The following is a 12,577-nucleotide window of genomic DNA, read 5'->3' as shown; positions in this document are numbered from 1 at the left end:
TACACCTCATGTATTTGGGAGGGGGCTCCGTTCCGGTAAGGAATGCCTCAGAGATCAGGGCATAAGTTGTTTTCATTAATCTTGTTGCCTCTCATCGATTCCGCCCTTTGACCGCAGTACAATGTGATGCTGCGTGACAGAATCCCATCTAAGTTTGTGAAGTCACTCTTCCACCAAAGTCCCAATGACGAGATGGATGAGGACAAAGGATACGACGGAGCTGTTGTTTAGTCCGTCGACTAGATATCAACTAATGCCCTCAGAGGCTACGCTGGTGTGTGGATCTCTGCATCTCTAAACATTTGAAATGGGGTAAGAAGACGGCGTTCTGGTAGTCCATATCCGCAACAACATAAGGTCAACTAAGTAGACATGCGTTGAGAAACTGATTAACTTTTCGGGAGGACGAGTCGAATGTATGTCAAAAGTGTCTTTGATAATTAGTGTACATATAACGACCTCTTGCAAGTTTATTCCTGATCTGCTTTTTGTTGTACGTGCACATCCTCAAATTGAAGCACCAGCTCCGGTTCATTTTCTTTTTTTCTGTCCCACTTCCCAGTTCTGGCGGAAATCGTGTTGGAACCTTCTGTGCCCTACGCATTTTAATCAACCAACTCACGCACGAATTTCTGTTCGACGTATACTTTGTTTTTAAAATGTTATGCGTTCAACGACCTCGAATGTTCCAATCTCATGTGAGTTCCTTGCCCCTATACATAATTTGCTCTAACCTTTCAAATGTTTGAATCGCCGGTCAGTGATACTACTACTAATATCGTTTATTTTTGAAGAGCATGGTCACAGACAAAAAGTGAGTGCAACCGATGAACGCGGTACTGCCAGGTTGCTCAAGCCTAGAAAGGAGCAGTCGAGATGCTAGTATTAGAATTCCTGGAAGTTTACATGATGTCTGTGGTTACGTTTGTCATTTTTATTTTATCTCAGTCGTTCCTGCGTTGTCCCTCAGTGTTATCCAGTTAGTGGATATCGCGAGACCCATTATTTGTTCTCCGATAGCTGTTTGTCGCCTAATGTTTTGGCTTCCTACCAAATAGCTTTTCCATTCGTTTGTCTTGTGTTCCAAAGACATCGTAATCCATGTTTGTGCTGGTCGCTCTTATTGTGTGAGTGTTGAAGTAGAACATCCGTCTTGTCATTTGACAAGAATGTCAACTCGGTCATAGTTAAGATGTGGACAGACTTTGGAGAGACGAACAGCTTATTTCTGGTAACCAATGCGGTCGTATTAGAGGTAGAAGTGGCCATTAGGTTATTGTATTAGTCATTGCTGCGCGTTGGCAGATGCTTAACTTGTTGTCTGCTTAAAGTATTCGAATTTGTTCTTTTTGTCAGTCGTTCCGATTAAATCTTCTCTTACATTTTCAGCTTGATCTGGAATTTGTGTATACACTTCTACAGCAGTATCTGTCACGAGACGTTCCGTCATCGTTATGCAACAGTGGTGTTAGTGGGGCTGTTGGAACTCAGGGCACAGTCAACTCAATTTTTGGTCTCCCCAGTCCTGCTCGTGTGGGATCTCGATGCAGACGACGAACTAAGGTTATGGTGAACCATTTGTTTCCTCATCGAAATAAGACATCACTTTTGTGTAACAGCAGCCCGCATGCGTTGGGCTCGGAAGCGCCAATGTACCACCCACGACCACCTAGTCTTCTGACTGCCGATGGGGATAAAATCAGTTCGCTTATCAACTCAATTGCAGATGAGCAACTGTCCGAAGCTAACAGATCTACGCTTCCGTCTACGGGTGTGCTTGAATCGATCTCACATGAATCCCTTGCACCAAGTATCTCACAACCGAGTTTGTCCCGGACAGGTTCCATGAACTCACATTCCCGTTCTCCGGCTCCCTGTCCTGTGGTTTTTCGTGGTCAGCATGGTTCAACACGTTCACTGCCAGTTGTCTGATAAATTGTCGGCAAATTATGCAGTTCGTGCATTTGACTTCCCATCTTTTGAGGTTCCAGTGGTACAATACTCGCATTTACTTCCTGGCAGCCTAACCAACTGGTTTTGATGCGCGATATTAACCCATCAACCAAAATGCAACGCAACGCAACGCAATAGTGTTTTTACCCCTTACCCGTTGTCTCGCCTATTTCGAACTGCTTATCTCTTTTTAGGGCCACATACTTGTTTTTTTTATTTCCCAAGGTTTTAAACGACCCTTAGGACTATTTTGGTTCCGATTGTATGAAAGTACGTTGTCCCCCATTTTCGACCGATCCGACGTCATCACCTGCTGCGCGTAAACTGAGGATGAATACGTTATTCAGTGTGCCACTACCACTTCTCATGTTCACTTTTTTCACTCTCCTAATGTTGTTTAGCCACTCTTAACCGTATACTGCTCTACATCTCCCTTTTAAGGTGTTTTCCACATCTATTTTCAGTTTTACTTTCATCAGTTATATTTTTATTGTTGTTTTAATATATCTGTTCCAGTATCTTGCTTTTCTCTGCCCTGGTTTGCATGCCTGAATGCATTTTTGTGCCCTGTGGTTATGGCAAGTGACGTTTCCCTAGATGAAGACACACCGGTAGTTGGTGATACTGACATGCACAGTCCATTCACTTAACCAGTTGCGCCCCTGCATAGAAACTGCTACCTTCAGTATGTCACCATCTCTCTCTCTATCAAGCAGATATAATCGTTCACCACCAGTGGTCTATCCCACTGTCACTTTCCATAGACTGAATGAAACTGTAATAGCTGGAACCAGTTTTTGGCTGACAGTCGGACCTGAACTTGTGTTTGACTGGATGTTTGGTTTCTTATTGCGCGTGAAAGTAACCTTTCCCTCAGCTTCTAACATTAAACAGTCATTTTGAACTCAAGAGTTTCTGCGTACCCTGGAAGTTATTTGCTCCATGGTGCTGGACGAACGGGCGTATCTAGCGCTTTCATTCATTTCCTAGTGAATGTCAATTCCATAGCCCTTTTATTTTTATATATTTTGTACATTAAATGCTATACTCATCGATTGTATAAAGTTATTTGGCGTTCACAGGAAAGTTAATATTCCTTAGAAAGTTCTTGGTTGTGCTCAGCTCGACACTGTGTGGTAGCTTGAGTGGCACGTGGATTATGATCGCGTGTAATTTATGTTGACTAGTTTTGCTGAACGGGTCTGGAAAATCCTTAGGTTTGCACAATCTTGTATTCATATCCCAGTTCTGCATGAAATTTTTTTGCCCGTTACATCTTGCTCACGATTACACTCCACGTACCTAATTACAGTTTCTCGTGCATAGTAAACTCTGGAAGTTATTGGAAATCTGAAGATTTGAACCATCAACTAAGCTTACCGAATGTTTTGCCTTTTGAGACATTTACTCGGAATGCTGTTGCCTTCTCCAGAATCGACCTGTAAATCGTGGAAAGGAGCAGGAGAAAAGTAGATTAATTCGTACCATAGGTGTCTGGTCGGTTAGCTCGTCACTCAGCCTGTAAGCTTTCTCAGTCTTGTGGGGCAGTTTTTTGACGTCGCATATCTTTCCAAGACTTAAAGTTCTGATAAATTATATTTCGTTTCGTCTATCTGTGCATCTCCGAAGCTTCAAGAAGGCTAATCTCATTACATTCCAGAAGCTCTCAACCCACATTAGTTGTTCCTTGGTACATCGATTTATAGCCCAATATATCATCTTGCAGTTGCCAGTTGTTTATTTGAAACAGAAATATAATGTCCTGCAAAAACGGCCCATAACTGAGGCATAATTCATCAACTGGTAAGGCGGTCACTCCGCCTGAATATTTATGTCCCTCTTTCTCCGTAGTATAGATGGAGTGACAAATATATTTTCCACTCCACTGCCTAGATATTGGTGTCTCCTTTGGTTATTAGCTGAATGTAACTACACTCTTTCTCCCTTTTAACGGGTATCCTCTCTGCCTGCAAAACCCCACGGTAGTCTCGAACTCTATCTTCACAATTGTCACTCGCTTCTACCAGACACTTCATTGCTGTTAGCCCAGTTTCAGTCGGAAAATCGGTCCCGTTTATGAGGTTTCTTATTTCAGCACCAAATGACTAGCCGGATCACAATAATGATCTCTCAATAATACAAAAGTCTCTCTTCCACGTCCCGCAATGTAGTTTTTCTGGCACAAGAATGTAGAACAGTGTTGCTAGTAACGTTAGGATAAGATCGGTCCCATCGGTTGCAAGGACGAACAATCTTTACACTGCTTCCGATACTTGTTTGTTGTTTGTTCAACCGGACGGGTGTCAACCACCGCAAGTTCGCGCAAGGCTGCTGGAACCATTTTCCCTTGTTTGAGTTCGGATTTTGGTTTCTCCACATCTTGCATTAGTCTTTATTTTACCATAAGCGAAGGTCAATTTCAAATTACTGTTGGCTCTAGTTTTGTTGCCTTTCCTCCAGTTCGAATTAAGACATATGTTGCTCCATCCCAGCGTTTTTTCATGTCAACTCGGTTTCGATTTTCTGTCAGCTAAGACAGGATGTTCTGAGAACCGTAATTTGTGGCTCAGTAGGCACTATCGTTCATTTAACCATAGCACTGTTGCTTCTGATCTGAGAAACAGATCGATTTTCACTGCATTTGTTGCCATCGGTTTCCTCATTCACTGCTCGGCTTGTGGATATATTTCTTCTGATCATCAGGACTTTGTGTTGAGCTTATGATTCTGAGCATTAATGAGCTTTTTACATTCCATATAGCATTACTCATGAGTACTCGAGAAGCCCCAGCCGCTTTTGCTGCCATTCGCAACCCGAACAGTCTGTTAGCAAGTATGCCTCAGAGACCTGCGCTTTCTGATGCGGCTCTGTTCTCCATTGTACTGACGGTGCGGGAGACCGGTCGACGTTTGGCCATGAGTGACTACGCTGTCGCCACTGCGTGCACCATCCTTCATCGTGCCTTACGAGTGCTTCTCACTGGAGATGAACAGCCCACCAACTCTTCCACCACTGTTTTGAACGGAGATACGAGCGCCAGTCCAGAGGCGATCGATCAATCGTTCCGTCATAGCTTGGGTGACATTGATCCTTACGTAAGTTCTGTACGCGTATCTTGTTCTCAGTAAGTGCGCGGGAAAACTTAACATCAATATGGGAAGACTGATCAAAATCTTTAGAGATTCCCTTGCCGTTCAGTTTGCAAATAACATCATCCCTTAATTAATCAGCGCATCGTTTCTCACATGTAGACTATCGCGATGGCTTGCATAACCCTTGGTGGAAAGGTCCAAGAGGAACATCAACGCCTCCGAGATGTTATTGTCGCTTTTTACCGGTACGTTTGTTCACTCCTTCTGTGGCCTTATCAATCCTATGTTGCTTTGTATACCAATTCACCCGGATAATTGGTAATGTACTAGCCGTGTTTGTTTGCGCTTTTTTCGACGTGGATCACAGAACTAAGTGAACTCAACTCATCAGCCAATTTGAGTTACTCTACTCTTCTGATGAATGCTTTTCATGTACACGCTATTCATAAGTAGAGAATTTTTGCTTATTAGACCTCGTTACCAAGTCTGTTAGCTTGTAACGAATCTTCTTAATGTTTTCGCTATTAGTAATTCTTCCAGCAGTTTGCTAGCGTGTATCCTAATCCTAAGCTCACATTCGGTTTTAGCCCCTCCGGTTTTGGTTGTTTGTCTTTTGCCAGGAGCTTGCACAAAAATCGTCGCCCTGCTCTTGAGGTTGGAGATGATTACGACAGGTTGCGTGAAAGCCTGGTGCAGACCGAATTGTTTCTTATGCGTTTGCTCGCCTTCCATGTTCGGCGCCCTTCGCTCCCACATCCTTACTTGGTTCATTATCTGCACTCGCTACTTCATTGGGTTGGAAAGGGGATTGCCCAGCCCTGTGGTGGTGATCTTACAGCAACCGGACCGAACAATACAGTGAACGCGGCGACGATTGCTTTAGCTCGCTTACCCGGTCTCGCTTGGTCCATTCTCGCTGATTCCTATCACTCACCCATTTGCTTGGATTTTTCACCCGAGCACATTGCCGCAGCCATCTTACACTTGGCTCTTAGAATTGCGGGTGTTGAAATCCCAGGAAATCGGCATTCCGAAATGGCTTGGTGGCAGGTGAGTTTGCGAGCATTCGGCTACTCTGACTGCTAATATTTGTGAATTGTATTTATCCTGCAAACGTAAGGAACGCTTAGACATTTGTACCATCTATAATTCATTTATAACTAGTATGCTCCTCCGTCTCCTGTATTCAATAAGGTATGCAACACTCAACTTCGGGTTACCTGTGGGTGTCCGTGTGTGGTCTCTGAATGAGGGACCTCTCTGTTTCCGTCAGATGAATCGCGAGATTGGATTATCAAATATGTTTCTCCTGCTATCGCACTGTTTAGCATTGTTTTTGTTCCACTGTCCTTCCCTTAGGCTATATCGGATAGCCTGACACGTGAAATTGTGGAACAAATACAACTTCGCGTGATGGAAATTTACGCAGTGGACGACAAGCTCAAAAACAGCATGCCGCACCGGTATTCGGACGACTTTTGATTGCATTTCCATGGTCCCATTTCTTATTGTGTTGGTACTGTATACAAGCTTTCCGAAGTCAAATTATTCTTTTTTTTATTCCTAGAAACTCTGTAACCGCTACCTAGTAATAGCGATTGGCACCAAGCGGTTTTAACTAGTCTTAAGGAATCACCGCGGGTTATCAGTTTAATTACGATCTGTGGGAACGACACCCTGTTTGGGGCGGGATAATGTGGCTTCCAATTGAATTGTGCAGCTTTGGTTCCAAGTTGTGGAGTGTGTCTGGTTTTCACCGAAGATTGCAGTTCAACACCTTCCTCTGAAACTGATCAACTAAATCAGACCGGTCATCCTGTCAGAGACACTGTTGAGCCTCATCAGATTTCGCCCAGTTTTTCACCATTTGCTGCCTTGTTTGAAGCGTTGCAGGTGACTGATTATCAAACTGTCTGTAACTCGGGAAAAGCCTGTTTGCTCCCAATGTTATTGTTTTTGCCATCAGTCGATTTTTTCCTGAGCATGCGATTAACTCCGCATACACCTCGGAGCACTAGCGTCTTCTGTAAATTGGTCGATGCCTAGGTGATTTTTGTTACTACTTGCTACTGACAAGTAGCTACACTTACTATACGTTACAAAGCTTGGTAGGACCACTTTTGGCTACAGCGAACCCAACATGAAAACGCCAAGGCAGGTATGTATTTGATCGTCTCCTTCGTCTTATTACTGCAACTCATAAAGTTGCCACAGTTACAGTGCGCGTCAATTCGAACTCTGATACTCGGATCAGCAACTCCCAAGTCATATCTGAATTGTGAAATCCGTTGATGTGAACCAGAATTAAAAGAGAAAACTGCAGATGTTAAACGTACCCCATGACATGGAAATGATGGCAAGCACCTGCAACTTATTGGATTTAAAACCTTGTTCACATAATCCAGTGGCAGCAACTGGATCATTCAGTCAGGCTTCGAATTGTTTTCTTTGGTTTTACCATTATTTGTGCATGCGAACGTGTGATGTCCAAGTGGGTGAGAATATCAATTGGCGTTCGGGAAGTACTTGCATCTGATTTGACTTGAAATTAGTGAAATCCGTTTGGGGCTGTAGGTGAATCTCGTTCATTACCTCCATTTAAACCTTAATTAGCACCTTGATATCACGAGGAAGAGAATAAACGCCGATAAGTTCGAGCATTAGCGAACCTGTATTCATTGGGAATTCTACATGATTCGTTCTCCAGGAGTCCAGTCGTTTTGCAGACCTTTCATATGAATCATCACTTGGCTGCCGAAGCAAGTTGTGACACTTCCATGGTGGCCTCCGCACTTAACAATCTGGTACGTAACTCATGATGGGGCTGCCCATATTCGTCACTGACTTTATCAAAGTGCCTTTAATCTTACGATTTGCTGGACATTTTCAAAGACAATCACTTAAATTTAAATTCGTGCTCGCACCAAAGAAGGTAGACACAATCACAATACGTTTTCACGTTGAATATTTGTACGATCAGTTGCAAAAGGTTGTGGACTGTGATGACCATGCTGGTTTTGCTTCGAATCAAACCAGTTGCTGTGACCGCTACTGAAGCAGTGTTGTCTTAACGCTGGCTTATATATAGCGGTCAAGTTGTTTCAGCGGTCGAACGATTCGGCATTATTGCAACACGACGGACCTAACCTGGTCACAATGAAAAAAGGCTACCATAAAAGAATGCGTGTTTTTTTCCTAACTCGTCGAAGTCATCAAACTATCTCATGGCTTGTATCCGCTAGAGGTCAGTTTTAATGAATAACGTGACTGGAAGAACATTCAATAGTGGACTGAGTGACCACAATTAATACCCATATAGGTAGGCGACCTTGGAGTAAAGTCGTTTTGTGCGACGGAAAGAGATGAAACCTGATGCCTGATAACTGTCCTTGACAAAGGCAAAAAAGCAGTTCCGGGAGGCGAAGTGCCATCTTTGTGGACAAACTCAAGTGTTGACTGCTAGGCTCCGTCGTCTTCGATGAATTCGGTTGATTGACCTGGGAAAGATATGGAAGGCTACTTCAGGCCTTACTTCCTACCACAATGGAACTCCAAAAGAAAAACTGGTATCACTGCTGTTGGAGGTTATATGAATGACAGGATAGTCGGTGAGTCAAAATTCATAAACATGAGGATGATGACCATCTGAATTCCGGTTATCAAGGTCGATGTTACCCATTTCTGTGAAGAAATATCTCTATTACGTCATCTGAACGCGAAAGAATATCACCATCCACTCCCCTATCCGATCACACCTGGATGTTTAAGCAACTCTGTTTTCGATGACTAGTACAACGTCGATAAGGTTGAGGAATTCTGTAACAGAAGGTTTGTGTAATTCAGAATCGGATCAATGAACGACATGTATATAGTAAAACACATGAACTCAATGCAGGGCGGATTTCCCTTGCCAGGTAGTTGCGTCCCGGGAGTAAGCAGGGACATCTGATCGTTGTACTATCGTATGGTAGGGAAATCATGCCTTAACACACCTTAGGAAAGTGTTGCATCCGAAAAAATGCCGCGCTGTGCACCAGGAAGCAGACCGGATTAAGTTGGATGTGGAGCGACAGTAGAATTAGGAAGTTAGATTGGAGTCTCACCGTCTGACGCAGGGTCTGGTTATTACGCACAAATATATTTGAGGAGCAGTGAGTTCGAGTACGAACACTTCTGATCAACGGCTGTGGATACGCCTGGGCTGAAAAAGGAACTAATATGAGGTCGGCGCTGTGAGAATGGCTCATCAGTATCCAAGACATGATGTTATTCATAAAAAAAAATCCAGGATCCAATAGGTATACAATCCGACTACCAAAGCCATGGTTCCCGGAGAAATATTTGGAGATATACGGAGTAATGGTCCTTATGAAACGAAGTGTTTTGGTGGTATGTACAATTCCTTAACGGATTGCATTGTCCAACATACAGAAACCAATCCAACAGGCGATAGACAAAAGGCCCGCGAAAGTTATTCCAGGTTAAAACACCGATTTTTGGCATTACACACTGTCAACTAGTAGGAATATATTTGAGCCATATAAGTAAGTTGGCCAAAATACCATTCAGAACTGCGTAAAGTTAAGAGAAGTTGACAATAAATGGATAAGTACTTCATCGTTATCCCTCGTACAACAAGCTTAATCGACTTGCCGCTGACCCTGTGGATGAAAATTCCATGAACAGCATAGCGGATTTCGAATCCGATGACTTACAGTGGGCTCCGTCTCTGCTGAAAGAGCGACAGAAGAAGGTCACGAACGGAACCAAACACTCCATGGAATACTTATGAAGTTTACTAAAGCCTTCCAGACAGTCTTAAAAGAAGCGTTATCGATCGTTCTGGACAAGCTTTACTGTGCAACTTCTTGAAGGCCCTGGCCTTTAAAGTTATATTTTTGAGTTCGAAATCGACAAGTAGGTTCAGCTAGATTGTCTTTTTTCCGTAAGACCTGACAATCCTGTACCCAAAGACCCTATGCGCAAAGTATCATAACAACTCAAAACTTGATTTGTTGTCATTTGTTCAGTTCAGTGCTTTTCTGTGCCAAGACACTTACATGAGGCTAAAACCTGTCTATCTGTAAGCGTTGTAAAGAACAGGTGGAAGGTCGTCAGGGCCAGCAGCACGATGACGCTTGAGTAGAGAAATGCATTCGGGCACTTCTGAGACTGAAGGCGGCTCCATATTCACGGTCCACCTTTCTGTTGAAGGCCTGGTTTCTGGATTGGAGGTAGCAGAAGGCCAGCTTAATCGCTGCTCGAAGTACTGTGCCCAGCGGTCCAAACGTTCTGCTTCACTGCATTATCAGGGAGCATTTTGGTCCCTGATTATTTCGCCGACAAGAGGTTTCCGAGGACCAGTCGAACGAATCAAGTGGAGCAGTTTCCAGCATTCTTTGCATATTCCTTTCTTATGCCATCACTTACCTGATGCCTATCTCACGTATGACGATTACAGCATCATTCCTAGGAAAATATGCTAATGGGTTAGTAAACTGGCAATGGGGGAATGACAATGTGGTTGCAAAGATTGTTTAGTGTCGGGCTGTCTTATCACATCATTCTATTCTCGTCAACTCCTTTTCTTCAGGTTTCAATCGGCATCAAAGATTTGCGGGAAACACCATTACTGACTCTGAGTAAACCGGTTATTTACAGACAACGCCCGAGTGTCTAGTTACTCAATGTGGATACCAACCATCCATGTTTATGCATAGTGATTTTGTGCACGCAGATAAAGCAACGTAGCATACACAGTCTAGCATCAAACGCGCTTGATTCCAGACTTTGTGACACTTTATGGTGTAAACTGAGAGTCGCATAACACTAACTGCGCATATGGTTGTGCCATGGGTCCGGAAGTTATCCACTGCAACAACTTGTTCGCCGATTTCATTGGTTTCACACCGATTTGTGCGTGTGCATCTTGTACATCCTTGGGTAGCAGAAGGTAACTGGAAGTGTGCGGTCTTTACATGCTAACTCACTCTTCGTCGATTCAAGCTATGATCGCGATACGCCTCATTCCGACTAACAACTTTCCAGTATGCATCTGAGAGCGGCGCGGTTGCATTTGATATGCACGCTGGTACAACTTATCGGTAGGTAGATTACGTGAGAACTGAACACCAGTCAACCTACAGGTTTGCCAGGTCTGATCCACGGTCGAAGTTGGCGGGTGGGTGTACCAGCCGTGAGTTCTGTTACCTTCGTACAGTTTTTGTACAAAGCACACTGGCAAATTTCTATAAAAATCGGCATTGTGTTTGTTGTAATCCGTCTTGTATACTGCAGGTAGTATACTTCTGGCCACCTGTTATTTTTGCATAGCCTGGCACCCTGTCAACTTGAGTTTCTTACTCATGAGGCCACTCTAACGAAGCTCAAATGTTGGATTTTAATGCGTTAAAATGTCGCACGAGCGCGCTGCGGCTGGTACGTACACAAAATAATAATTACTTAACGGACCAAATGAAATATTAAAACATCCTTTGGTGTCGACGTAGTGCACTACTCATAAGATTGCTGAAGAAAGTTGATTAAGAACACCATGAACAGGGGATTCAGCTGGGTGACAAGTGAGTCCCCCGTCAAAAACCAAACTGGTATGCGAATGAGGCATTTTACCATTCCTTTGGTATCTGTTTTGTAGAATTTTATCGAATTTGTGAGAAAACATCCGTCTATGTTTTTACAATTTCTTTGTTGTTATCGACTTCAGATTCTAGACCTTCCATATACTTCACTCAACAGGCTTTTCCGAACCCTGAGCCGCCTAGTCTAAAGAATGCATTCTCGTTTTAATAGTCAAAATTTCATGAAGCGTTATTATGTGAGGACATTGTATCTTCACTTAAGGGAGAAAGGGCTAAGAGAGAAGGGGTATAAAGTGACTATTAAGGGGTATTTGCAATCAGCTGACCCATGCCCTGATATAATTGCTCTCCGAACCATCACGGTGCTTTCGTGGTGAATGCAGTTACGTTTTTGCTGCTTCCTGAAGTCACGCGAGTTACACGCTAATTCATCTGAGTAGTACAGCGTTAACTTTTCCTCATCATGAACCCTCATATTTTCCCATTCGTTTTTCCAAACCATGTGTTCTTCTGACCGCTTCAGTCTGCTTCGCATTTGGATCAAGTGCAAACAGAAAAGTCGCCTTGATCTCATGCACTTTTATGGTCATTTATGGTCGACGGTGAACTAACTCTGAAGCTTTCATGGATAGTGAGAGTCTTTTCCAACTTCAATTCCTTCGTTATGTGATCAGACGCATCCCATGGTAGTCATCTTTTCGCCTTTCTAGACCTCTCCTTCGTAATTCCTTCGAGACTTTTAAAGCAATAGTCCAAAAGATAGCAATAAATGTGCTGATGGTGGTTGTCGATATTTTTACTTCAAGTGCACCCGTGTTTCTGCCAATCTCACATTTTTCAGGCTAACATTTGTATCCTTATTTAGGATCCGAGAGTGATATATATATATATATATATATATATATATATGTGACTCAAGCAGACACTGTCACT

General features: G+C 43.2%; 2 protein-coding genes across 2 annotated transcripts in view; both read left to right on the top strand.

The window, feature by feature from the left end:
• The window catches only part of T265_13110 (hypothetical protein), a gene marked incomplete at both ends in the record, with an annotated part of 76,583 nt that extends 70,037 nt beyond the window's left edge, over window positions 1-6,546 (top strand). The window contains 6 exons of the mRNA XM_009167263.1: window positions 563-698; window positions 1,390-1,825; window positions 4,657-5,048; window positions 5,205-5,290; window positions 5,633-6,095; window positions 6,405-6,546. Coding sequence (XP_009165527.1) covers window positions 563-698; window positions 1,390-1,825; window positions 4,657-5,048; window positions 5,205-5,290; window positions 5,633-6,095; window positions 6,405-6,527 — 1,636 coding nt within the window. The remainder of the gene's footprint in view (window positions 1-562; window positions 699-1,389; window positions 1,826-4,656; window positions 5,049-5,204; window positions 5,291-5,632; window positions 6,096-6,404) is intronic.
• A 4,548-nt stretch (window positions 6,547-11,094) lies between these two features.
• T265_02868 (hypothetical protein) overlaps window positions 11,095-12,577 on the top strand; it is a gene marked incomplete at both ends in the record, with an annotated part of 19,863 nt that continues 18,380 nt past the window's right edge. Inside the window, 2 exons of the mRNA XM_009167221.1 lie at window positions 11,095-11,149; window positions 11,192-11,241. Of these exons, the coding sequence (XP_009165485.1) occupies window positions 11,095-11,149; window positions 11,192-11,241 (105 nt within the window). The remainder of the gene's footprint in view (window positions 11,150-11,191; window positions 11,242-12,577) is intronic.

Source organism: Opisthorchis viverrini (genome assembly GCF_000715545.1).
Source record: "Opisthorchis viverrini unplaced genomic scaffold opera_v5_40, whole genome shotgun sequence".
Lineage (NCBI taxonomy): Eukaryota > Metazoa > Platyhelminthes > Trematoda > Opisthorchiida > Opisthorchiidae > Opisthorchis > Opisthorchis viverrini.
The sequence above is the reverse complement of the archived record's forward strand: the minus strand, read 5'-3'. Positions and strand labels throughout refer to the sequence as shown.